The 26,892-nt window shown below is 42.7% G+C and overlaps 1 protein-coding gene and 1 pseudogene across 3 annotated transcripts in view; both read right to left on the bottom strand.

Moving 5' to 3' along the window:
* The window catches only part of LOC137631140 (USP6 N-terminal-like protein), a 268,611-nt gene that overhangs the window by 110,277 nt on the left and 131,442 nt on the right, over positions 1-26,892 (bottom strand). For all 3 annotated transcript variants that reach the window (XM_068362816.1, XM_068362815.1, XM_068362814.1), the window contains 5 exons: positions 17,261-17,404; positions 15,075-15,235; positions 14,234-14,385; positions 1,438-1,571; positions 1-125 (listed from right to left, as the gene is read on the bottom strand). The exon at positions 1-125 is cut by the window's left edge and continues 16 nt beyond it. In XM_068362816.1, coding sequence (XP_068218917.1) covers positions 1-125; positions 1,438-1,571; positions 14,234-14,385; positions 15,075-15,235; positions 17,261-17,404 — 716 coding nt within the window. The remainder of the gene's footprint in view (positions 126-1,437; positions 1,572-14,233; positions 14,386-15,074; positions 15,236-17,260; positions 17,405-26,892) is intronic.
* On the bottom strand, positions 4,835-4,953 carry LOC137631506 (5S ribosomal RNA; annotated as a pseudogene).

Raw genomic sequence — 26,892 nt, forward strand, 5'->3', positions numbered from 1 at the left:
ATGTGAGCCGTTGAGACCAACGGTTTCATTCCTTTTCATCAGCTTCTCTGTTATTTGACGTTCCTCTTCGGTGAAGCCTCGTCGAATCCCAGATTCCTTTTCAATAGTTGGTTCTATGAACATGCCTACAAGTATATTTAAAAGATAAAATCACTGAATAATAAGCATATCTAACTTGAAGTTCAGAACATCCACTATTTCTAGATGCAGTATACAAATACGAGACCCAATTACAGTTTGCTAATTTATTGCATAAATTATCAAATAAATTCCTATACTAATACATAATGATTTTCAAAGCCATACCACCCATATCCCTACTACACCAGCTAGCATGACTTTTGTCTTTTGGTGTGTGTGTGTGTGTGTGATCTCTTCATAAATCTGACCCATATATATTCCTGTAATTATTTTCCAATCAATAATTTTTACAAGTACAACTGAGTAATTCTATTATGTATTATAATACTAACAAAGCAGACAAAGAAAAATATACTTGATTATTTGACAAATTCCCCCAGACCATAGTTATAAACAATGCAGTATTCCAAAATTTAAACAGAATGACAGCAAAAAAAAGAATGTTCCATGGCGGTCTTATAAACTAATAAAACTGAATTGACAAAAGCATGGAATTAGTCTTAAATAAAATTGATAATAAAGCAGGCTTGATAACTTCTTCCCCATTTAAAGACAGGGTACCTAAATCTATAAATTTAACCATCCCTACTAAAACTTTAAAACCAATGTACAGTACAACATACTTTAGCAAAATTTGGGAGAGAAGTAATAAATTAAAATAAAGATACTACTCTATTTATACTCAAAGTAACACCTAACCTTTAATCAATAATCTTTTAAATGACACCAATGCAATAAGACTACTACAAAAATTTACTTTATATGATATTGCTATAAAAAAAAAATTTTTACACAGAAATGCCACACCACATTTGGCAAGGACTAATACCTGATAGGATTAATATAAAAAGGAACCTATTACATACAAACAATCAAATAGAAATAAATATAACTATGAAAACTACCTATAATTTCAAACCAGGATTCAAAAGCAACTGATTCAAGAAATCTGACAAAAATGTGACTTTGTAAGTGAGCAAGTCAAATTAGAATCTAGGATTCAAAAATTGCAAGTGCATATATTACTTTGCTACCTGTAAATTTTGAGATTTTGACTTAAATTATAAGAAAAGCTTATCCAAACTTTAGGCAATGTTAGAACCCCTTACACAGCATTCTTTCTTCAATAGTAAATAACAAATAATATACTAGTAAAATGTTTGAATTTCAAAAAATAAATAAATAAACCTAAACAGTACATACCACCATATAAAATGACAAATTTCATCTTCAGATAAGATCAGATTAACATTCTTTACAAAATGAATCAAACAACAGTACTAAGTTCTTCATTACCAAATGGTTGCTGTGGTAGTTCAATATCAGGTGGTGCCCCAGGGTGGTCGAGCTTTGCTTTTCTGAGTTCTTCCATTGCCTTTTCTAAACTTTCTACGACATAGTCATCATCATAGCTAAAATCTTTTTCCAATCTGTAAAAGAATATTCATGGTAGAGTAAAAAGATAAAATAATATTTAGGATTAAATATATAATTATAGTTGGCTTATCATATACAAAAAAAACTGGCTCAAAGGCCTGGCAAGTACAGTACACTGGAATGTATTGGAATATGAACTTAATACAGTACATCTTTTAATAAAGAATAAAAAACTTTATACCCTATCATACTGTTGTCTTCTCTTCCTGTCTATGAAAGTCTTCGCTTACTGTCCCGATAATACAGTTTTTCTCTTCCTGTCTATGAAAGTCTTCTCTTACTGTCCCGATAATACAGTTTTTCTCTTCATGTCTATGAAAGTCTTCTCTTACTGTCCCGATAATATGACAAATTCGAAGATAATTTGTATTTTTCCTAACCATACAAACCTTAGCTATTTACAGAGGGTTTACCTTTTAGCGCAGCTGAAATGGCGAGCCATTAGAATTTAACGAGGGTGTATTACCCCCGCGCTAGTTAGCGGGGGGGGGGGGGGGGGTGGTGGTAGCTAGCTACCCCTCCCCCCCTCACACACAGATGAATGCTCACTTTCACTTAGAGGTAGGACTAGTCTTGGGGGACAGGGCTGGCGGGCAAATATGTGTAAATAGCTAAGGTTTGTATGGTTAGGAAAAATACAAATTATCTTCGAATTTGTCATTTGTTCCGTAACCGAAATACAAACCACGCTATTTACAGAGGGTGACTTACCCCTTAGGTAGGGTGGAAAGTCCCCAGCCATACTGGCTTTGGCTTTACCAGGGGACTCAGAATCCGAGTGAGTCGCACTCGAGAAAAGGAGTCCCTACACCTCACAAGTTCCTTGCTCCGCAAGGAACCATGTGGCCTACGTAATCTTGTGTGTGAAGGAAGAAGTGTGACCCGTCCTAGGCAGTTGACCTGGAGTTCCAGAAGGAACTCTGGGTTAGGACGTTCCTAATACCACCTCGTCAGGGTATGGGGGACGCGACAGTATTGACTCAATACTCGGAACACAAGGAAGCATGGTTTACCTGCAGAGGTTCGAGGTCAGCTATGCAGAGACCAGGATGCTGCTTCCCCGTAGAGGGGATGATGAAGAAAGAAATAAGAGCCAGACATACTTCTTTCGTTCATGCAGACTAAAACCTGATAACAATGCCCTCAACCTTCTGCTACCTGTCCAAAAAGGAGCCTGAGGTTAGACCAGCTGTTGTGTAGCCACCACAGAGCGATAGAAAACGTATCGAGACTCCTGTGGGTCACGCCCTGCAGGAAGCGGGCTGCGAAGGTCATTAGACGCTTCCAGACTCCAGCTTGTAGCACCTGCGTCACAGAGTAGTATTACTCGAAGGCGAGGGACGTTGCGATGTATCCAACATCGTGCTGTAGGGCGACGTGACGGGGGACGGTCTGGAGACAGGTCGAGATGAATGTCCTTGAGTCCGGGCTGAAGAGGTATACTGGTGACTCTCCCCCGTGTCCTCCTTGTGCTCCCAAATCGGCTGCAACTGAGGACAAACTGCAGCTGTTCCCAAAGCTAACCTCTCGATTCCTTTACTGGCAAGAAAGAGGTCTTGGGACATCAGATACAGAATGGAGACGCGAAATCTTGAATGAATTGGACCGAAGGGCAGGGACCCCCAGATTCTGAGTCTAGCCAACAACTCAGGAGCGAACCTGAATGTTGCCTTCCCCTCTTCCTTAGAAAGGTGGGAGTCGTAAGAGACCAAGAAGATTGCTTACACACTGGCCGTGGCCAGAGTGAGCAGGAGACCCAAGGCGGAATACAATCCGAGGCCTGTCGTAAAGGGTCTTGAGAAGATCTCTTAAAGGACTAAAAGTCCGAGCCATGCTCCTAGTTGGAGGTCTTCCTCCGACTAGGGCAGGGACGATCGTAGCTTCGCATGAGCGAGGATAGATCCAGCGGGCAGGAAAAAGTTATTCCTTTAAGCCTGAAGGTCAGGGAAAGGTTGAGCGACAGGCTTCATTGCCGAGAGCGGAAAGGAGTTTCCTCCCGCCGAAAGGCAATAAGACCGTTATTGCTGGAGAAGAGGCCTCAAGGGAAGAGGTATATCTCCCACGGCACCAACCACCTTAGACTCTTCACTTTGCCTGGAAGACCCCTGTGGATGACTATCGCAGCTGACGCGACCTCCGTACCGCGACTGTAGCAGGTTGTCTCTTCTTGAGGAGGAGGCGTAATATCTCCAGGCAAGAAGCCGAAGCGACGCCCCAGTTCGGGAGAGATGTCGCAGTGTGGTTGTTTGAGTAGTCTGCGCTGTGGGAGAAGCTCTCCCGGGAGTTCCGTCAGGGGAAGCAGAGGGTCCAGAAACCATTCTGTGCATAGTCCCAGTGGAGCTCTCCCATTGAAAGGTTGACAGACAACCTGGTCTTGTTGAGACCCATTGTCCACAGACAAAAAGGAGGGAAGACGCAGGCGTCGAAGTTGTCCCACCATCACCGGAATGCATCTTGCCAGAGTCTTGGGGTCTGAGACTGGGGGGAAGAACAGCGCAAGCTTGAGGTTCCAAGCTGTCGCGATCAGGTCCCCCAGACCAGGACTTGCTGGTTACCCAAGGTCAAAGACCCCCAGATACACTCTCTCTACGAGGCTCTGCTTGGATAGTCGGAGAGAACATTCCCCTGCCTGGAATGAGAGAGCCGATGGTGGTATTGAGAGAATCTCAATCATCCCCGTATCTCTACTGCAAGATGTGAAGGTGTGAAAATGCGTCCCCTGCTGGTTAGAATGCGCCAGAATCATGAAGTCGACGCGCACGGGGCGACTCGGCAGGAGCTGTAGGATCTGAAGAGGGGCCAGACTAAGGCCCCAAAGGCTGCCTGAATGATGGCCTGAATGATGGAGAGGTATCCTTCAGGTCTTGACCATAGGCCTGGACCGGAACATGCCCCCCCCCCCCCCCCCCTTTCCTTTGACGAGTCCGAGAACAGCATCAAGAATGTGGGGAAAGGACGAGAATATCCACTACCATCAAGAGGCTCCATAGGTCAACACCCATTGCAGGTCTAATAGTTTCGCTGGTCCTATAGGGGCCAGGAAGTCCGGTTAAACATTGCCTGAAGCCACCGGAACTTGGACCGCCCCACATGGAACTTATCCTGAGGTGACCGTTCGGACTATAGACGGGTCAATGAGGAAAGGAGAACTAGGAAACGTTCCAAGGTAGGGCTGAAAGCTCTGCTTGACTGAGAACAGGTACTGCGACTCTCCTCAGCCTTGCCACAGTCAACTGAAAGGAAGGCTCGGAGGATGTGGTAACAGAATCTGGCGTCCCCAGGTGGTCACCCATCCAAGTACCAACCAGAACCGACGTTGCTTAACCTCGCTGGACGGATGAGAAGCGGGGTTTCCAACGTGGTAAGGCCGTTGACTCAATATCATGGCCAGATACTCCAGATGTTGAGGCAGAAAAAGAGAAGGCTCCAAGCAATATACCATGAACCCACACTCATGGTAAGCATCCGGAAGCTTGTCCTGGCGCTGAAGAAGGTCGAACCCGAGCCTACCGGAGTTGACCAGCCCTCCAAACAGCAGAGGAGGCGGAAGCCTGCACCTGAGCGGCCATGAGGAAGGCAGGGAGAGTTCTCAGGGGAAAAAAACCTGCTATGCCACGGTGGGATAGCCACACTGCATCATAAGCAGGAATACTTGCAGTCTAGGCTGAATTCGACGAGCTCCCTGGAAGATGGATGGAATGGAAACTGAAAATACCCGTCCTTCCGATCCAGGGTTTAAGGAGTCCTGTCGCCTCGTTACCAGTCTGATCGATTCTGCTGTTCTACGCTGGCCGAAGTTTGTTTGACAAACTTGATCAGGGCTGCTGAGAGGTCGACTACGGAACTCCCCTCTCAGATCCTTCTTTACAAGAAAGGATCAACTGAAGAGGCCCGGGGTGAAGCCGTCGATGATCCTATGGAAGACCTTCGCCTAAGGTATGGATCATTCTGCCCAACCGGGCAACTCTTGCTGACGCTATGGCATAGAGGTTCAGAGACACTGAATTCGCTGACAGAGACGGCAGGCGCGATATCCTTGGCTGATCACAGAGATAGTGCGGGAATGGGCATCGGGAAGCTGTCATTCGGATGAGTAACCTTAAGCATCCTCCCAGCGAAAAACCTGCAATCCTAGAGTTCGTGAACTCTGCCGCTCCTTTTAGGACTATGCCCCCCCGGGGGAGCCTCCCGTGCCATCTGTTCCTGACAGGAGGAAACTGCAAATGGACACCTTGTCCCAGTTGTCGAAGCCGATAACTTAGGCCGACGTGGTTGAAAGAAAAGGGCGCTGGAGCCCTGCAGAGTCTGGAAGAAAGCGCCTTGGAGGAGTGAAAACGGAAGTCGATTTCCTACGCACAGCCGCTGTCTAAGTCTCTGTCCTTGGGCACAAACAAACTCTTCTCAAGGATGGAAGGGTGTCTGAGGTCGTCGACCTCCACAGATGAGACACCCGAAGGAAGCCCTCAGTCAGCGCGTCCAGATGGTACAACATCGAGCTTGTCCGCAAGTTAGATACTTAACGACAGAAGGCCAAGGTGCCGGGCGCGCGGGCGAGCGGTCGCGCGGGCGCGCGGGCGAACGGTCGCGCGGGCGAACGGTCGCGCGGGCGAACGGTCGCGCGGGCGAACGGTCGCGCGGGCGAACGGTCGCGCGGGCGAACGGTCGCGCGGGGCGCGCAGGCGAACGGTCGCGCGGGCGCGCAGGCGAACGGTCGCGCGGGCGCGCAGGCGAACGGTCGCGCAGGCGAACGGTCGCGCAGGCGAACGGTCGCGCGGTCGCGCGGGCGAACGGTCGCGCGGGCGCGCAGGCGAACGGTCGCGCGGGCGCGCAGGCGAACGGTCGCGCGGGCGCGCAGGCGAACGGTCGCGCGGGCGCGCAGGCGAACGGTCGCGCGGGCGCGCAGGCGAACGGTCGCGCAGGCGAACAGTCGCGCGGGCGCGCAGGCGAACAGTCGCGCGGGCGCGCAGGCGAACGGTCGCGCGGGCGCGCAGGCGAACGGTCGCGCAGGCGAACGGTCGCGCAGGCGAACGGTCGCGCGGGGCGCGCGGGCGCGCAGGCGAACGGTCGCGCAGGCGAACGGTCGCGCGGGGCGCGCAGGCGAACGGTCGCGCGGGCGCGCAGGCGAACGGTCGCGCGGGCGCGCAGGCGAACGGTCGCGCAGGCGAACGGTCGCGCAGGCGAACGGTCGCGCAGGCGAACGGTCGCGCAGGCGAACGGTCGCGCGGGCGCGCAGGCGAACGGTCGCGCGGGCGCGCAGGCGAACGGTCGCGCGGGCGCGCAGGCGAACGGTCGCGCGGGCGCGCAGGCGAACGGTCGCGCGGGCGCGCAGGCGAACGGTCGCGCAGGCGAACGGTCGCGCAGGCGAACGGTCGCGCAGGCGAACGGTCGCGCAGGCGAACGGTCGCGCGGGCGCGCAGGCGAACGGTCGCGCGGGCGCGCAGGCAAACGGTCACGCGGGCGCGCAGGCGAACGGTCGCGCGGGCGCGCAGGCGAACAGTCGCGCGGGCGCGCAGGCGAACGGTCGCGCGGGCGCGCAGGCGAACGGTCGCGCGGGCGCGCAGGCGAACGGTCGCGCGGGCGCGCAGGCGAACGGTCGCGCGGGCGCGCAGGCGAACGGTCGCGCGGGCGCGCAGGCGAACAGTCGCGCGGGCGCGCAGGCGAACGGTCGCGATGGTGGGCAGGTGAATGAGCGCGGGACAAACGTACGCGTAGCAACCCCCCCACACGGAAAGGAAGCTACAAGGGCGTAGTAACACGTAGTAAAAGGGTGAACGACCTCAAGAGAGAGAGAGAGAGAGAGAGAGAGAGAAAGACATAAGTCAAACTCGATCGCCACCCATAAAATTACGCCATGGTGGCCTAACTGCCGAGGACTCCACGTAGATATCGTACACTACACACACAACTCTGAAAAGGAAACTTACTGATTTCTATACTCAAATATATATACAAACATGAAAACATGTTTACTGTACATATATATTGAGTAAATGAAAAGTAAGCGATTAAGTAAAGACAAAACAAACAATGGCTGCCAAGAGAGGACCAAGACAGAGACGTCTCTCACAGTCCGAGCCAAAAGTGAAAGTGAGCATTCATCTGTGTGTGAGGGGGGGAGGGGTAGCTAGCTACCACTCCCCTCCCCCCCCCCACCCCGCTAACTAGCGCGGGGGTAATACACCCTCGTTAAATTCTAATGGCTCGCCATTTCAGCTGCGCTAAAAGGTAAACCCTCTGTAAATAGCGTGGTTTGTATTTCGGTTACGGAACAAACAGTTTTTAAACTTTTTTATTGCTTTTCTGGAACTTATATTGTTTATATAGTGCCTATTGGTTTCACGTGAGAGTGGGGCTAAGACAGGGGTGTGTGATGTTGCCATGGATGTTTAACTTATATGTTGATGGACTGGTGAGAGAGGTGAATGCTTGAGTGCTTGGACGAGGATTGAAACTGGTAGACGAGAATGATCATGAATGGAAGGTAAATCAGTTGTTGTTTGCAGATGATACTGTACTGGTTGCAGACACAAAATAGAAGCTTGGCCGATTAGTGACAGCATTTGGAAGGGTTTATGAGAGAAGGAAGTAGAGAGTTAATGTGGGTAAGAGTAAGGTTATGAGATGTACGAGAAGGGAAGGTGGTACGAGGTTGACTGTCATGTTGAAAAGAGAGTTACTTGAGGAGGTGGATCAGTTTACTATAAGTACTTGGGGTCTGTTGTTGTAGCAAATGGTGAAGTGGAAGATGTACGTCAGAGAGTGAATGAAGGATGCAAAGTGTTGGGGGAAGTGGAGGGAGTGGTAAAGAATAGAGGGTCGGGCATGAATGTAAAGAGTTCTGTATGAGAAAGTGATTGTACCAACTGTGATGTATGGATCGGAGTTGTGGGGAATGAAAGTGGCAGAGAGATAGAAATTGAATGCGTTTGAGATGAAGTGTTTAAGGAGTATGGTTGGTGTATCTCGAGTAGATAGGGTTAGGATGACTGTCTGCTAAAGAAGGAGATGAATGCAAGAGTTGATGGGAGAAGTACAAGAGGAAGGCCAAGGTCTGGGTGGATGGATGAAGTGAAGATAGCTCTGGGTGATAGAAGGATAGATGTGAGAGAGGCAAAAGAGCGTTCTAGAAATAGGAATGAATGGCGAGCAATTGTGACGCAGTTCCAGTAGGCCCTGCTGCTTCCTCCGGTTGCCTTGGATGACCACAGAGGTAGCAGCAGTAGGGGATTCAGCGTTATGAAGCTTCATCTGTGGTGGATAGCGGGGGAGGGTGGGCTGTGGCACCCTAGCAGTACCAGCCGAACTCGGTTGAGTCCCTTGTCAGGCTGGAAGGAACGTAGAGAGGAAAGGTCCCCTTTTTTTTTATTTGTTTTGATGTTGGCTACCCCCCAAAATTGGGGGAAGATCCTTGGTATATGTATGTATAAATAATTTCATCATAAATTTCGTTTCATGTAAAATCTCCACTTTCAGCAAATTAAACTATATTACGCTAACCTAACTTGCACCAAATAAAAGGTTTTTATTTTAATATTTGCATCCAGCCATAAAGATGTTCAACTTGAAACTAATGACTACCATCAGCAAGCTAAGATTAGTGTGTACCCATTACCCAATCCCTCAAGAATAATATTGAAAGATGCACAGCTATTGGAACATGAACAAAAATCCCATGAAGAGTGTCTTGATAAAACAAATATCTGTGATTATATAGTTTTGTATAAAAAAGCATCAGAAAGTCAAATGAAAATATACTGTTTTTACATGTTCATGTATAAGCAATGTTCACTAAATCATCAGGTAAAATAGTTTATTCATCTGGAAAAGTTAACAGTTCTTGTACTTTTTTCCTGAAATATGACCCCAAAATTCACCCTACGCCTTAACACTAGGAAAAATTTGTATAGTGAAGTTTGACAACCTTTGAACACCCAACTAATAACTTACAAATACTCACTCAACAGACATAAAATATAAACCTACAATTATCATTCATATGTAATAAAAAAATTTATTTTTCATATGCTTCATTTATTATAGTGCAATAGCAAGTTATTTGTTTTGGTAATCAGCTGATGACTAGCTAACCCCCTTCTACAAGCAAACAACTAGTGTAGTGGTCTCTTAGCAGACGACACAATTACATATTAGTTGTTTATGCAGTATTTATCTATTTTCTCCTATTTTGTTGATATTTTGTAATAAAGTAATATTTTGATAATGACTTTGTTGCCTGAGTTCCAAAATAATACAAACAAACAATTGCTGAGTACGATCTTAAAAAAAAAAAACATTTTACTGTTAGTTGAGTGCAGTGTTACCAAGTTAGCAGAAAACTAAACATATAGTCGCATACAATAGCAAAAGTAGTCCACCTAGAGGAATTTCTAAAGACTTCTTTGATCAATAATTAAGTTTGCGAGAAAATGTGTAGGCTATACGATAAATTCGGAAAATATTACTGGAATTTTACTTTTTTACCAAAATTTTATTAACATTTGGCAACACTGCTTTAATGTAAACAACACTTGGAACACTAAACGAGTAGTTGTTGTGGCATCTATGACTGATTTACTGGTTTTGGACTAGGAATTGCTGCTAGGAATTGTAAAATCCTCATTTTTTACCCCAAAAATGCTTGGCTAATTTAAGGGTGCATCTTACCACTTGTAGTCTCTTATGACACAGGAAATACGGTAATTACATTTAATAATCAATGTTATTCCAGTCTTTACCACAATTGAGGAAAAGTCAGGAAATTCACAGCTAAGTTTAAACTAAAAGTTATAAATGCGGGTAAATATACAAACAATGTGCATGCAGAAAAAACCCTTCGGTATAGGTGGGAGCAATGTCCGAAAACTTGCGAAGGTAAAGGAAAACATAAAAGACAATCTTACAAATGTGCAAATTTGAAAAGTACATGTACTGTATATGGATGTCTGCAAATCAAAAGAGAAGCTACATAATGTTGGTTAGATAAGGAGGATTTCCTGAATTTGTGGCAAGCCAGTATTATTTTCATAAGGAATGACAGGTATACAAAGAATACATTACAAAGAAAAAAATTCTATTAGTAGCGCTAAACCACCAACAAGAGAAACTACGCCTTCTAAATCAATGGTGAATAAAATTGGGGTTTTCTTATTACTAAAACTACCAGTCTACAAAAATATATTTTTAAAGGGAAAAGCAGATGGTACCATGCTTCTTCCCATGGTCATCTTTCAACAAAAGTTAATGCTTCAATGAAAATTGCATTGTGGAATAAAGATGGAAGGATTCAAAATTTGCTTGAAGTAGCTTGGGGATTGAGAATGGTGGGTTTAAAACATAAAAGAAAAAATACATGTATGAAGTAATTTGTATTTTTTCAAGCTATACAAAACCGAGTTATTTATATGAATTAGCTTTGTAATCATTTTTTTACGATCAAAATGAAGAAATATCGTGGGTCTCACAACAATGTACGGCTGCATCAAATTCCCACTCCCATTCAGTGCATCAGAGCTAGCAGCTTTGCTATCACTTTGGTCTTGCTTCGTCCTTGATTGGAATTTTTGGGGTAGATGAGAAGGGATATATATAAATAAATGAAACAGGTTTATATAGCTAGGAAAAATACAAATCACTTTTAAAATTTGTAATTTGTTCCTACGCGAATACAACCCATTGTCATTTATACGGGAATCTCCCTATGGAGGGAGGATGTCCTTAGCTATAGAAATTAGGCGTCTGTCTTGACCCAAGTATCTGTTTGTGCTTGGCTCTATTTGAAGCAAAGAGCATGACGTACAACCTCATAAAATAAAGGTAAGTGAAGAGTTACAACCTGACAAGTTTGGACTTTCGTCATAACATTTTCAAATTAAAAGACAATATATCTGACCACAGTAAAGTGCATGCGTAGCCAACAATGTAGGTAAAGTAGAACCTCACAGTAATGGACCAATAGGAGGAAGGGGTGTCCAGTGCCGCCAATAGTCAGTTGCATCCGTAAAGGTTCCCAATGCATAATATCAAGCAAAATTATACAAAATTCTATAGGCTATAGGACTACCATATGTGCTAAACATGTGAGTAACATCAAATTGAGCAGCTGAGATTATCCCACTTTTGTTTTTCTCCTTTCGATGACATAGGAAATTAAATTAAAAAACACTTGAAAAAATGAAGTAATATACCTAAAACGTAAAATGAAACTCACAAAAACGAAGATTACTTCTATCATGGGCCATATCAAAAACTGAATACAGCATCGAAAAACACTAGTGAGTAATCTGAGAACTTTTCAACTGCTGCTGCTTTACCTTTATCTAAATAAAAGAAAATTGCAAAATAATGTACTGTATATAAGGCTACTTTATTTGTAAATGAAGCCTACACAATAGAATCTCCATGTAAATACTGTATGGAGTAAACTCCCCTCCCCACGAGAGAGCCGCATTTCCTCATGAATGAGTAAATAAATATGAATACTGTGGTATCATTTGATTACACTGGCATGGAAGTTCGCGCAAACGTTGAAAATTCTATGTTTGCTCGGTCATAAATTCGCATATTTTCAATTTAGTCCATAGTATTTTCTTTCAAAACAAATCTTTAACAGAACACGTGTATAATCGTCCCGTTACCAGATATACTGTATGTCAATTAGAGCAGATTGTTTGGTAGTAACAAACTAACCTGTCCGCTGTGTCAGAGGTTTTTCAGAAGCGGGGCTATAATGATGTCATACTGTATATGTGCTGAGAGGAATTATCACAAAAGTGCATACTTGTAGTTTAGTCTATCTATATACCAAAGCACTTCCCACAATTTTGGGAGGTAGCCGACATCAACCAAATGAAAAAAATGGATGACCTTTCCTCTCTATGCTCCTCCCAGCCTGACAAGGGACTCAACCGAGTTCGGCTGGTACTGCTAGGGTGCCAAAGCCCACCCTCCCCCTTTATCCACCACAGATGAAGCTTCATAAGCTGAATCCCCTACTGCTGCTTCCTACGCGGTCATCCAAGGCGACCATAGGAAACAGCAGGGCCTACCAGAACTGCATCACAATCTCTCGCCATTCATACCTATTTCTAGCACACTCTCTTGCCTCGCTCACACCTATTCTCCTATCACCCAGAGCTTTCTTTGCTCCATCCATCCACCCAAACCTTCCTCAGAGAGTGGTTTAGTAGTACATGTAAACATATTAATCACGGTCTTGCATGTTATCTTTTACCGATTGCCAATAAAGAAAAAAAAATGTTTTGACTAATTAGTGGTATATATGCAGCATTATAACAGCATTAGTACTACAGTATGATTTTTCCAGAATCGTGGGAGGTGTACGAGAGGGTGAATGGCATACCGTCGTAGTATGCTTTAGTGTATGCTGTGGAGACACTTAAGGATTTAATGATTTAGTGTACACTGTGGACACACTTTTAAAGATTTAATGGGAGAAACTCCTTGGACCATACAGGTGGTCTCTTTGGATCACTTAAATCTAAAACAAAAGAGTTGATCACACGAACTCAACACACTCATTAGAGCAGATGGAGATTTATATAGGAGTCAAAACTCAAGAGAGATAGAGGTATCGAAGCATTAATCTCTGCAAGGGTAAATACAGAAACCAAAGGGTCATGATCACTAGCGGTGTTTTCCATTTCACTGAGAAGAATAAAAGATGAAACATCTATGAATTGGCATTGAAAAATATGGTTGCCATTCTTGGTTACTGACGTCCCTACAAACTTTGATAATGAAGGATCAGACAAGGGAGGTTTATGACAAGAAAAACGTTTCTGCTTCTTACTACCCTTCGAGGAAGAAGCAGAAGAGGAACGATCCTTTTGCCCCTCTTTCTGCGACCACTATACTTCTCCCATTGGGAGGGCAACAACTGCTGGCAAAAATCACAAGTGATGTTTATTTTGTGCGTCTTTTCTCTGCAGCCAGGAAATACAATGCAGATCAATTTCTATCAAATTCATGAAAGTACCATAAGGGTGACCCCTCAAGGCTGAGGAAGGGTCTTTTGCACAACTGATTAGCAATCATCACTGAAAAGAAAAAAGCACTCAAAGCACGATAGAGGCCAGTAACAGACGTATCAACAACCAAGGGCTAATTAAAACTAAAGTTGTAACAAAGCTGCTAGTTCCAACACACTGAGCATGGGTTGGAATATAATGCAAGTATACAATGTTGCCCTGACCCACGGCATTTCTTTAATTTAGTCGTAACAAATCAATTACTGAGCTAACCCATATAAATAATGAGGGTTTATATTTACATAGAAACAAGTCTTGGTTTTTATGGAGAATTATAACCAGTAAGTTTAAATAAATAACAGCTAAAACTTAATGCTCCTCACCAAGGCCCAATTTCTGGTCAAACTCGGCAAGAGCAAATCTTATTTTCCTGAATAGGAGTCAAAAATCGGAAAAGTTACAAAATGTTAGATACCCTAAAAGGAAGAGAACTGAGTTAGCAAAAGAAAACAACAACCTGGAAACAAAACTTAAAGACTTGATAAAAGAGCAACTTGAACATTGCCTAAATGAACTGAAAGGAGGCATACCACAGACATACACTAATACTGTATAAAAAGTACACACTATGTACACCAACATGAAAGGAGCATAATTAATGGACTTACTTTTTTTGAAGATAATCTAAGATCTGATCCATGTCCAGTCTAGCAATTTGCCGGCGATGTAATTTAAGAATAACGTATGCAAAGGCCACAAGGAGGCGCTCTCCCTCCAATAAAAAAATATCCCATAATCTGAGTGTCAGTGTGAACGGTACCTGGTAATTAAAAATAAAACCCATCAAATTAAGAAAAACAACATACTATGTAATTTTTCACGTTTAAATATTCCTTACCTCCAATACATTCATTGCATTGGATCCCTCTCTGGTTACGACTCCTTTTTCCTTTGCTTACACATACAATGTACAGTGATAAGTCTGACATATTCTTTACACATTCTCCTCTTCCCTCATTTACCTGACAGCACTAAAATAACCAAGAAATTATTCTTTACTTGTGGGGTTAATTATAGTACTGTTATTGCTCAGTGGCTACTTTCCCCTTTGTATGGGCTATGATAAGCAGCTCTTCTAGGAGGATACTCCACAATCAAATCATTGTTCTTTAGTCTTGGGTAATGCTATAGCCTCTGTACTATGGTTTTCCAGTCTTGAGTTAGAGCTCTTATGCTTAAGGGCAAACTCAGGCACACTATTCTATATATTTCTTTATTTCCTTTCCTCAATGAGCTATTTTCCCTGTTTATACCCTTGTGCTTACAGCATCTTGCTTTTCCAACTAGGTTTGTAACTTAACTATTAATCATATCAATAATAAAAATATAAAACATTTTACAAAAAACTCTTTGATCAGTTAGTTAAAAGTTCACTTATCTTAATCTGAAATTAAAATGAATTGATACCAAAAAGAATTTACAATAACTAAAATTAAAGCTTCTACTTACCCTATCAAGAAAACACTGAAAAAACCATTTGAGAGTATAGAGCCCTGAGTCGATGCAGTTTCTTTCAAGATGTTTTTTAAGCTTTGGAAGAAATTTTTCTAGTATTTTGTCATGATGTTGCTGATAACGTAACAGTTTGGGAAATCCTGGGATAAAGAAACCTGAAAAGATATAACACTAATGTATACCTTAACATTTAAAAAAAATGAGCTATGACGGTGTTTCATTACAACTTTAAAATTTCATTGTAAACCTTAATTCACACCACTAAAACATTTATGTTGGATGGTAAATCTTCAAAATTATTTGCTCAAAGGCAAGCTCTATGAATTCTAGTAACATATATGTCTTAATCAAAATATTCTAACGTAGATGTTAGTACAAAGGGTTAACGGATGTATAAGACGACCCAAAGAATTTCACTCTTAACCCTTTTACTATGAGGACAAACAGTAGTGTATATAAAAATATGCCGTACTTGAAAATATAAACCCTATGGAAGTTAAAATCATTCATTTTACAACCAAATAGAATAACAATGTTATACATCACACCTGAGGATATTTGATTAAAATTAGCTCCTCCTTCCTTCAGCCAACTAACAAAGACTATGGGATTCTAGCCATTACTCCTGATTGTGAAAGGGCTATTTAAGTGTGGCATCTTTATGCTAGCATATAAAATCACACCACTCTTTTTAGCCAATGGTAGCATTCCAAACATGAGGCATTACTCTCGGCCAACCAGCTTGGAGACGTTGCTAAGGTCACATCTCACACCACCACCAACTGAGACACTTGCAATTTTAGACTTATGTAAGGGCTATTTGGGTGACTTTCTATGTTGGCATATGTGATCACATCCCACAGAAAATATTCTTTGTGAGAAATATCTGTGTCGCTCTAATCCCCTCAGCCACTCATCCACGATGTTACCCAAGGGAACCAGCCATGGAAGTTGTCGAGAGCTGCTGTTTCAGTTGAATTCCATGACGAAATATCTAAAATCCCTCCAAATTATTTCCATACTAAAAATAGTTACCTTAAATTGTCTTAATTCATATAAAACTTACCCTTATTTTATCTAAATTTCCAAACTCCACCAACATTCACTTGCATTTCCCAGATCTTGGGTGTTTCCTCAATATCGGTAACCCTGAAAGCTGTAGACGCAATGACGGACAACTAGATAGATTTTTTTCTTGTTTCCTTTCTTCTCTTCTCAACTATCATATCTCTGTCTCTGTCTCTCTCTCACACATTTCTTGTGTCAAGTCATAGAATGTGTGTGTATGTATATCAGACAGTGACAAATCTCGTATACCGATACTGGGGGGAATCCAAAGCCTCATAGTGAAGGGGTTAAACTACAGGTTTGGAAATGTATTTGCTATATCAGATAAGTCCTAATCTGGCACATACAACTCAAAATTAACACACTTATAGTACCACATTGAGGGCAGTTTTTTATTTATTAGTACCATTTAGTCTGAAAGTGTAAGGTTGAATAACAACTACATAAAAAATAATAAAAGAATTAGACAGAAGAGTGAATAGAGCCTAGGATATAATACATCTGACATTATGGAAAACATGCTTAGATTTATACAGTACTCTAGATCTAGGTTGACAGATGAACATAATGAAATGGGAGATAAAAAAGAAATCAAATTCTGGAAAACCAGCGATATGAGGGGAGGTTCATAGAAATAAAGGTCATATCTTAGAAAATACCAACTTTCTTAATTATCAAATAATCTGATAAAAGATTCTAATGCAATTTATTTATAGGATATGTGTCATTTGCATTAACTCATGGATGAAATTAAGACATTTACATAAAGTAATATTCATCAGACATTTACATAAAGTAATATTCATCAGTCAATATGGAGTGCTCGTACATGTACAGGAAAACTAAGAAAAGTGAAGTACTCCTAATATCCAAAAGTTTAAATTAATAGTAATTTTTTCATCATTGATTCTTGCTATTTCCTAGCAAAGAAGATTAAAAGTAGATCTCCAAATGAAGTGTAACATCGGGGAAAGAAACTGGTTAATTTCACTATCTTAAAATTTAGTGCAATGACAGATGACTTGCAATATCCTGTTCAATCTCTAAAACTTAACCACATATCACAATCTCAATAACATATCTAATTGCTACAATAGAAAGAAAATACTAACCATGCATAGCATATTTTGGTTTGGACATAAGGGCAGAGAGGGCCCAAAAAGCATCCTCTTCATTCAGGTACATCAGTAACAGTGCAGCTATCTGAGACATCCCTTGGCAGTAACCGACTTCTTGATTGTACATGGAGTAAGCCACTGTTAAAACCAAAAGGAAAACAAGATTACAACTGCAATTTGAAAAGCAATACCATATTCTACCATAATGATTATATAATTGCAATTTATTACTCTTCAAAACAAGGCAATAGCAGATAGACAAAATGCTAATAGGCGTCTTCACTAACAGTTTAGAATGAAAGAAACAAACATTTTCTTTAAGATCAACTCAATAATTTAATCTCAGATTTTATGAATTTTGTATTTTGGAAGCTTTAGATATTCTTGAGGACTGTGGAACTTTTGGGCATTGCCAAAACAAACCAGGAATTTTCATGTGTTTGTGTCAGTCACTAGGCATAAGAAAACTGGTGCATTATGTAAAGACATTTTTATTGGCCCTTTTGTATGGTTGCCATATGAATGGTGTGTACAGCCACTTCACTGTATGTTACACCTGCATAATGATAGAAGGATAAAAAGGTGGTGAATTTAATACTTGATAAGAACTTAACAAGCGCATTGAACAGTATATGATTTTGTATACATACGGATTTTCTAGTCTAATAAAATTTCTTACATTGAGTAAAAAGCAATCTAGTGGTGTAAGGTGTCAGCATTTGTTCATAAAAAGAGTATAAAATTTAATAATGAATTTAAGTTTATTGGACTGAGGATTGGTATCATTAATTAGCCCCATTTACTTTTAGTAGAATTTAGGTGGTGTTTTGTCAATATATAAAATAAGGTTGTAATGATATTCATAAAATTAGCATTGAGTTCTACTTCAAGTATTATTGGACGGTAAAACATAAGAGTTTAGCAAGTGAAAATGTTTGATCCTATATATGTATAGATAGTAGAATAAATCAAGAAAATAAGTACAGTAAAATGAAAAATTTAAAGTAATTTGTATTTTTCCTAACGATACAAACCTTGAGCTCTTTATCAGGGATATACTTTCATCGAAACTAGTAGACTAACCATTAAGACTTTTAGCGACGTATATCTACCCCGCCCATAGTTGGGGGGGAGGGGTAGTACAAGCTACACCACTCGCACACATTGGTCACAATTGTATAGTAGTGTTGATCCTATAGTCCCTTGAATGAGAATCTAGTCAGCATAATTGATAGGCGTATCCCTTCTCGTAAACTAAGGTACCGAGTGAAGGACAAACAATGGTTCAATGATTATTGTAGACTTGCTTATTTGGAGAAGCAGGAGGCCTATCATCTTTGGAAGGGTAAAAGATCAGATTTAACCTGGAATAACTATACTCAGCTTACAGTTTTTGCTCAGAGTGTTTATGCTTCAACTGGAAAAGAATACAATTTAACCATAAAAGAAACCCTTTCTGGTACAACCCAGGAGCATAAGTGGTGGACTACCCTTAAATCTGCACTCTTTGGTGTAGATGCAATGGTTCCTCCTTTACTTACCAGATGGCTCTGTCACTCACTCTCCAAAGGAAAAGGCAACCCTTTTGGCAGATGTGTTTGACCGCAAGCAGAGTAATGAGAAACTCGAACTTCCTCATTCCTGTTTTCCTGAGGCTAAACTAACTAGTTTAGCTTTTCAATCTCGTGAAGTTAAAGCTCTCTTGATAGACCTTGATGCTTATGGAGGTGTAGATCCAAATGGTATTTTTCCTTTGTTTTAGATAGAGACAGCAGATTTCTTAGTTCCAAAGTAATCTGTTATTTTGCCAAGTTAGCAAGAAGAGGAGCTTTTAGCCCCTGTTGGAGAATTGGTAATGTTAATCCACTATGTAAATGTGTTTGTGGTACCTCAAGTCCCACTGATTACAGCCCAATTTCCATAATTACCATATTATCAAAAGTTTTTGAACGTCTTTTGGCAAAACGTCTTCATAGGTTTGCTGAAGGTAATCATTTGTTACCTAGTTTGCAATTAGGTTTTCGTAAAGGTCTTAAGGCATGTGACGCCCTTCTCACAATCTCCAATAGAGTACAGAAATCCCTTGATTGTGGTCAGGAAATTTGTAGGATTAGCCTTGACTTTAGTGCTTCCGTTGACCGTGTTATGAGGCCCTTGTTTTCAAACTCAAAACAGTTGGCAGTGGGTGGGTCGTTTCTTAGCAGCATTATTGAATTTTTATGGTGTTCCTCAGGGTAGTGTTCTTGTCATTACCTTTCATACTATATACACATGACATGTGGTTTGGTCTAGAAAACAAGCTTGTTGCATATGCAGATGATACTACTCTCTTTGCATCAATTCCATCTCCTGAATGTAGACCTGGGGTTGCTGAATCCCTTAATAGAGATCTAGCTAAAATTGGTGTATGGTGCAAATTATGGGGTATGAAGTTGAATCCTAACAAAACTCAAAGTATGATTGTAAGCAGGTCAAGGACTGTGGCTCCTCAACATCTGGATCTCAACATTGATAATGTTTCTTTAATTCTGTATGACTTAAAATTTTAGGTGTGATTCTCGACAGCAAATTTACTTTTGAGAAGCACAATAAGTCTGTGCCGTCTTCAATTGCACAAAAAATTAGCTTATTGAGAAAGTCTTTCAAGATTTTTGGTAATCAATCTATTGTGAAGAAGTGTTTTAATTCTTTGATTTTACCTTGTTTTGAGTATTGTTCTCCTGTTTAGTCTTCAGCTGCTGATTCTCATCTTAGTTTGTTGGACAGGAACATACTGTCTATTAAATTTCTTAATCCTGACCAAGATATTAATCTCTGGCATCCTCGTTCAATTAGTTCGTTATGCATGTTGCATAAGATTTTTCATAATTCTGACCATCCATTACATTCACATCTTCCCAGACAATTCCATCCTGTTCGTAATACTAGGTATGCAGTTAATTCTAATAGTCAGGCCTTCTTTATCATGAGGCTCAATACTCCACAGTACTCTAGAAGTTTTATTCCAGCTGTGATCAAGTTGTGGAATGATCTTCCTAATAGGGTAGCTGAATCAGTAAAACTTCAAAAGTTGAAACTCACAGCAAATACTTTTATGTTGAACAAGCTTACATAAGTCCTTTTATAGTTTATAAATTAAATATCTGTTTTAATGTTATCAATGTTTTTAAAATACTTTATTTTTACTTTCATTACTTCTTATATCACTTATTCATTTCCTTATTTCCTTCCATCACTGGGCTATTTTTCCCTGTTGGAGCCCTTGGGCTTATAGCATCTTGCTTTTCCAACTAGGGTTGTAGCTATAATAATAATAATAATAATAAATAACAAATAATAAATAATAAATAATGATGATGATTTGTGTTCTCTCGTCACTTTTAACTGCCGGCAGGATTTGCCAGGGGACAGTTGGTGGTGGGCCAAATTTATATAAAGAGCTCAAGCTTTGTATTGTTAAAAAAAATACAAATTATTTTAAATCTGTTATTTGATCTGTCACTAAATACAAACCCTATTGCTCTTTATCAGAGAACACTCGCCCTTAAGATGGGCGGAAGTGCTAACCAACTACTGTAGCTGATTTTTTAGCCCGGTTTACCATCATGCTACGCACACAGAGGAAAACACTGACACCTTGTAAAACTGTGTGCAATACCACACTTTAGTGGCCTGAGCAATCTGTGTGCTTGTGATACTTGTCCAGGTAAGAATTTCTCCTAAATCATAGGATTCTTTGAACCAATCATAGACATTACCTAATCCCACCTTGTCAAGAGGTATGGGAACGTAACAAATATATGTGCATATACCAGGTTACACAAGGGAAGTGGTTATACTGTACCTGCAACTCCCCTGTGAAGGAGGATAAAGCTGCTGTGCTAGGGGGAAGCAGGGGAGCCCTCCCTCCAGCCTACAGGCTGCCCGGTGGTAAAGGGAAGAGATCATATGAAAAGGTTTCTCTGTCCTTGAGAAAAAAACGGTACTACGCCATCTCCTAAACAGCAACACTCACATCTGTGAAAAATAAACAAAAAACTTAAAGAAAAAATTAGTCAATGACCAGTATAAAGAAATTGAACCTTGGAGAGAGAAAACTGTCCACTCTCCATTGAGCCAAAAGCAAAAGTGACAAGGCACCACAGGTGTATATGTAAGCGGGGTAGCCGTTGCTACCTCCTAACCCCTGCTAACTAATGATGGGGTAGTTATACCTCATTATAAGTCTTATTACTAGCCTTCCAACTTCGCCGAAAGTATATCCCCGATAAAGAGCAAAAGCGCTGCTCTTAGTGATGGAACAAAATATGTTTGATTCTTGTCCACAGCTGTCTAAAGACATCACAACAGTTTCCCATCAACTTGTTTAACTGTAAACCCAAACCATATAAAAAAAAAATTAGTCATTTATAATTATACTCAAACGAAAATATTAAAAACTAGGTTCAAAGTGCAACAATAATATTTGATGCTTTTCCCTCAATATAGTTACTGAAAAATGTTATTTTTATTAATAAAATAAATTTTTGAATATACTTACCCGGTGATCATATAAGCTGCAACTCTGTTGCTCGACAGAAAAACCTACGGTCAAAATACGCCAGCGATCGCTATGCAGGTGGGGGTGTGCATCAACAGCGCCATCTGTCGAGCAGGTACTTAGTACTCCAAGTAAACAAAGAACCAATTTTCTCCTCGGTCCACTGGGTCTCTATTGGGGAGGAAGGGAGGGTCCTTTAATATATGATCACCGAAGTATATTCAAAAATTTATTTTATTAATAAAAATAACATTTTTCAATATTAAACTTAGCCGGTGATCATATAAGCTGATTCACACCCAGGGGGGTGGGTAGAGACCAGCATTACATGTTTACATTATTATGAGCTAAGTATTTTGTATTTCATTTTAGCAGTTATTCAAAGTAACAAACATAAAATAAATAAGTACCTGGTAAGGAAGTCGACTTGAACAATTACTCTGCCTTTTTAAGTACGTCTTCCTTACGGAGCCTCGCGATCCTCTTAGGATGCTGAGCGACCCCTAGGATCTGAAGTATCAAGGGTTGCAACCCATACAACAGGACCTCATCAAAACCTCTAATCTAGGCGCTTCTCAAGAAATGACTTTGACCACCCGCCAAATCAAGTAGGATGCGAAAGGCTTCTTAGCCTTCCAGACAACCCAAAAACAATAATAAAACATTTCAAGAGAAAGATTAAAAAGGTTTTGGAATTAGGGAATTGTAGTGGTTGAGCCCTCACCCACTACTGCACTCGTTGCTACGAATGGTCCCAGAGTGTAGCAGTTCTCGTAAAGAGACTGGACATTCTTAAGATAAAAAGACGCGAACACTGATTTGCTTTTCCAATAGGTTGCGTCGATTATACTTTGCAGAGATCTATTTTGTTTAAAGGCCACGGAAGTTGCGACAGCTCTAACTTCGTGTGTCCTTACCTTCAGCAAAGCTTGGTCTTCCTCATTCAGATGGGAATGAGCTTCTCGTATTAACAGTCTGATAAAATAGGATAATGCATTCTTTGACATAGGCAAAGATGGATTCTTAACTGAACACCATAAAGCTTCAGACGGGCCTCGTAAAGGTTTTTAAATATAACTTAAGAGCTCTTACAGGACATAAGACTCTTTCTAGTTCATTTCCAACCATACGATAAGTTTGGAATATCGAACGATATTGGCCAAGGCCGAGAAGGCAGCTCGTGTTTGGCTAGAAAACCAAGTTGTAGAACATGTAGCCGTTTCACATGAGAATCCGATGTTCTTGCTGAAGGCATGAATCTCACTGACTCTTTTAGCTGTGGCTAAGCATACCAGGAAAAGAGTCTTTAAGGTGAGATCTTTCAGGGAGGCTGATTGTAGCAGTTCGAACCTGTCTGACATAAGGAATCTTAGTACCACGTCTAAATTCCAACCAGGTGTAACCAAACAACGCTCCTTCGTGGTCTCAAAAGACTTAAGGAGGTCCTGTAGATCTTTATTGTTGGAAAGATCTAAGCCTCTGTGACGAAAGACTGATGCCAACATGCTTCTGTAACCCTTGATAGTGGGAGCTGAAAGAGATCGTTCTTTCCTCAGATATAAGAGGAAGTCAGCTATTTGAGTTACAGAGGTACTGGTCGAGGATACGGATACTGACTTGCACCAGTTTCGGAAGATTTCCCACTTCGATTGGTAGACTCTAAGGGTGGATGTTCTCCTTGCTCTAGCAATCGCTCTGGCTGCCTCCTTCGAAAAGCCTCTAGCTCTCGAGAGTCTTTCGATAGTCTGAAGGCAGTCAGACAAAGAGCGTGGAGGCCTTGGTGTACCTTCTTTACGCGTGGCTGACGTAGAAGGTCCACCCTTAGGGGAAGTGTTCTGGGAACGTCTACTAGCCATCGAAGTACCTCGGTGAACCATTCTCTCGCGGGCCAGAGGGAAGCAACTAGCGTCAACCTTGTCCCTTCGTGAGAGGCGAACTTCTGCAGTACCTTGTTGACAATCTTGAACGGAGGGAATGCATATAGATCTAGATGTGACCAATCTAGTAGAAAGGCATCTATATGAACTGCTGCTGGGTCCGGGATTGGTGAGCAAAATATTGGGAGCCTCTTGGTCATCGAGGTTGCGAAGAGATCTATGGTTGGCTGGCCCCAGGTGGCCCAAAGTCTCTTACATACATCCTTGTGGAGGGTCCATTCTGTTGGAATTATTTGTCCCTTCCGACTGAGACAATCTGTCATGACATTCAAGTTGCCTTGGATGAACCTCGTTACTAGTGATATGTCTAGACCTTTTGACCAGGTGAGGAGGTCCCTTGCGATCTCGTACAATGTCAGAGAGTAGGTCCCTCCTTGCTTGGAGATGAACGCCAAAGCCGTGGTGTTGTCCGAGTTCACCTCCACCACTTTGCCTTGAAGGAGAGACCTGAAGCTTTTCCAGGTCAGACGTACTGCCAGTAGCTCCTTGCAGTTGAAATGCATTGTCCTTTGACTCGCGTTCCATAATCCCGAGCATTCCCTACCGTCTAATGTCGCACCCCAGCCTACGTCCGATGCGTCCGAGAAGAGAACGTGGTTGGGAGTCTGAACAGTCAGGGGAAGACCCTCTCTAAGGTTCATATAGTCCTTTCACCAAGTCAGACAAGACTTTATCTTTCCGGAAACCGGGATCGAGACCGCTTCTAGCGTCTTGTCCTTTTTCCAGTGAAAAGCTAGATGGTATAGAAGAGGACGGAGGTGTAGTCTTCCTAGTGACACAAATTGATCCACGGATGACAGTGTCCCTACCAGACTCATCCACAGCCTGACTGGGCAGCGTTCCTTCTTCAGCATCTTCTGGATGGATAGCAGGGCTGGGGGCTGATCGTCTTGTTCAGCAACGTCCTCATCCGAAACTGATGAGGAAACGGCAACGGAGTGGGCAACGTCTGACTCGCTGAATCCGGTCGCACTGGTGGATGCGTGACGGAGCCGGATGCAATATCATGGAACTGCTGCACAGTCTGTGAACTGTCAACAACCATGGGTGCGCGAGGAAGTACAGCGTCAACCCGAAACTGTCTAGACTGTCTGGGTTGTGCAGTCAACACCCTACCGGGTTGCTGAGGTTGACGCACTGCGTCACAACAAGTCACCTCTGCTGGTTGTTGAACGTCCTGAACGTCAACAACCACCTCCGAGCGTCGCTTAACGTCAACGTGCGACTGGCAACCCACACTGGGTCGCATCGGTGGAGGAACCACCTCAACTGGCAGACGCGAGTAGGTTACCTCAGCGTCAACAGGGCGCACAACCGACCGGTTGGAAGGTTGTTGGCCAGAAGGAGGAACCACCTCAACTGGCAGACGCGAGTAGGTTACCTCAGCATCAACAGGGCGCACAACCAACCGGTTGGAAGGTGTTGGCCAGAAGGTTCTTCTCCGCATTTAAGTCCTCTATCAAGTACACAAGCTTGGACTGCATGTCTTGCAGCAAAGCCCATTTAGGGTCTACGGGAGCAGGTGTGGCAACAGACGGGGTTAGCGACTGAGGCGGAACCATTTACCATCCCTGAAAGCCTTGTTATGTGTGACATAATAGTACAGCAAAACTTCAAAGGCTCGACAAAAGTTGAGAAGTTGACCTGTAAACAGCTTGGAGCGTCTCCTGGCTAGGCGCCAGGGCGAGTCTACCAGAATTGAGAAGTCTATCTGGGCAGAGGCATGAACTCCCAAGCCGAGAACTTCTCTTGTGTCCTATCAGACTCTCGCTCTATAAGCCAGTTTAAAAGAAGGGAAATCAAAGGCTGTATCCCTAAAACTCCTCCTGGTGCAAAAACCAGTCGCCTAGCCAACGTAACGCTCTCTAGGAGAGCGAGAGAGCACTAGCTTAAAAACAACGGCTTCGAAGTAGCTAGGCCTAGTGTAAGTTCTGACGTTTAGGCGAACGAGGAGCAGCAGTTACAAGATCCGGACGAAGATCCTTAAAAAATCATCATGATTTAATTAAAGTCCATAGGAGGCTAAGCAGCTTAAGGCTCCTCTCCAAATGACAGAGTCCTCAAGGGAATATCAGTAGGAGGGAGAACAGCACTTTCTCATCTACAGGAACCTTGTCCGATAAAAGCTAGGTTATCTCAGTGAGTCTCTCACTGGTGCATTAGTAGCAGACCAGAAGGCAACGTCATGTAACTGCTTGACAGTCTGTGAACTGTCAACAACTGAACTGTCAACCACAACAGGTGCGTGAGGACATACAGTGTTCACTCGAGACTGCTTTGACTGTCTATACTGAGCAGTCAAAACAACTCTAGAATGCGGAGGTTGACGCACCGCGTCAAAACAAAACAACTTAGACTGTTGTTGTACCTCGCGAACGTCAACGGAAGGTTCCGTGCGTTACTGAACGTCAACATGCGGCTGGCAGGGTACACTGGAACGCATGGGTGGCGGGACTCTCTCAGCTGGAGTGCGGCAGAAGGTCGCCTCAGCGTCCACAGGACGCACAACCGTGTTGGTTGTAGGCTAGAGGTTGGTGCAGTGTCAACCTTCTCCGCACGAAAGTCCCGCATCAATGACGTTAACTGAGACTGCATGGTCTGCAGCAAAGACCACTTAGGGTCTACAGGAGCAGGTGCGGCAACAGACGGTGTGACTGCCTGATGCGGTACCGCTTTGCCTCTCTTAGGAGGTGAGCAGTCGTCGGAAGACTGCAGCGAGTCCGAACTGACCCAGTGGCTACAACTGGGCCGTTGGACTTGCGCGGAAGGGACCGACTTGCGCTTAATAAGCTGCGAGACCTTGGTCCATGGTTTCTTACGAGAAACCTCTTCCGCAGACGAGAAATAAATGGGCTCTCTCGTCTTTGTGTGGGTGGGGCGATCTTGGGTAGATACGCCCGAAACCACGGAGGGAAACGTCTGTTCGTTGATCAAGGCCTGACGAACCCATAAGTCGTTCGACATTACTTCTCCCCTGGGCTTGGGAGCTTGCAAGAGGTCCCGGACTAGGTGAACGACAGGCACGAACAGACGAACCCTCGGACGCAACACTGTAACACTTTGCGCATATCACTTTATCACTTCGATTTTCTGTTTTGCACTTATTTCACTGAAATCGAAACTTTTACTGATTTCTACCTGAAACACGC

This window comes from Palaemon carinicauda, chromosome 39 (genome assembly GCF_036898095.1).
Source record: "Palaemon carinicauda isolate YSFRI2023 chromosome 39, ASM3689809v2, whole genome shotgun sequence".
Lineage (NCBI taxonomy): Eukaryota > Metazoa > Arthropoda > Malacostraca > Decapoda > Palaemonidae > Palaemon > Palaemon carinicauda.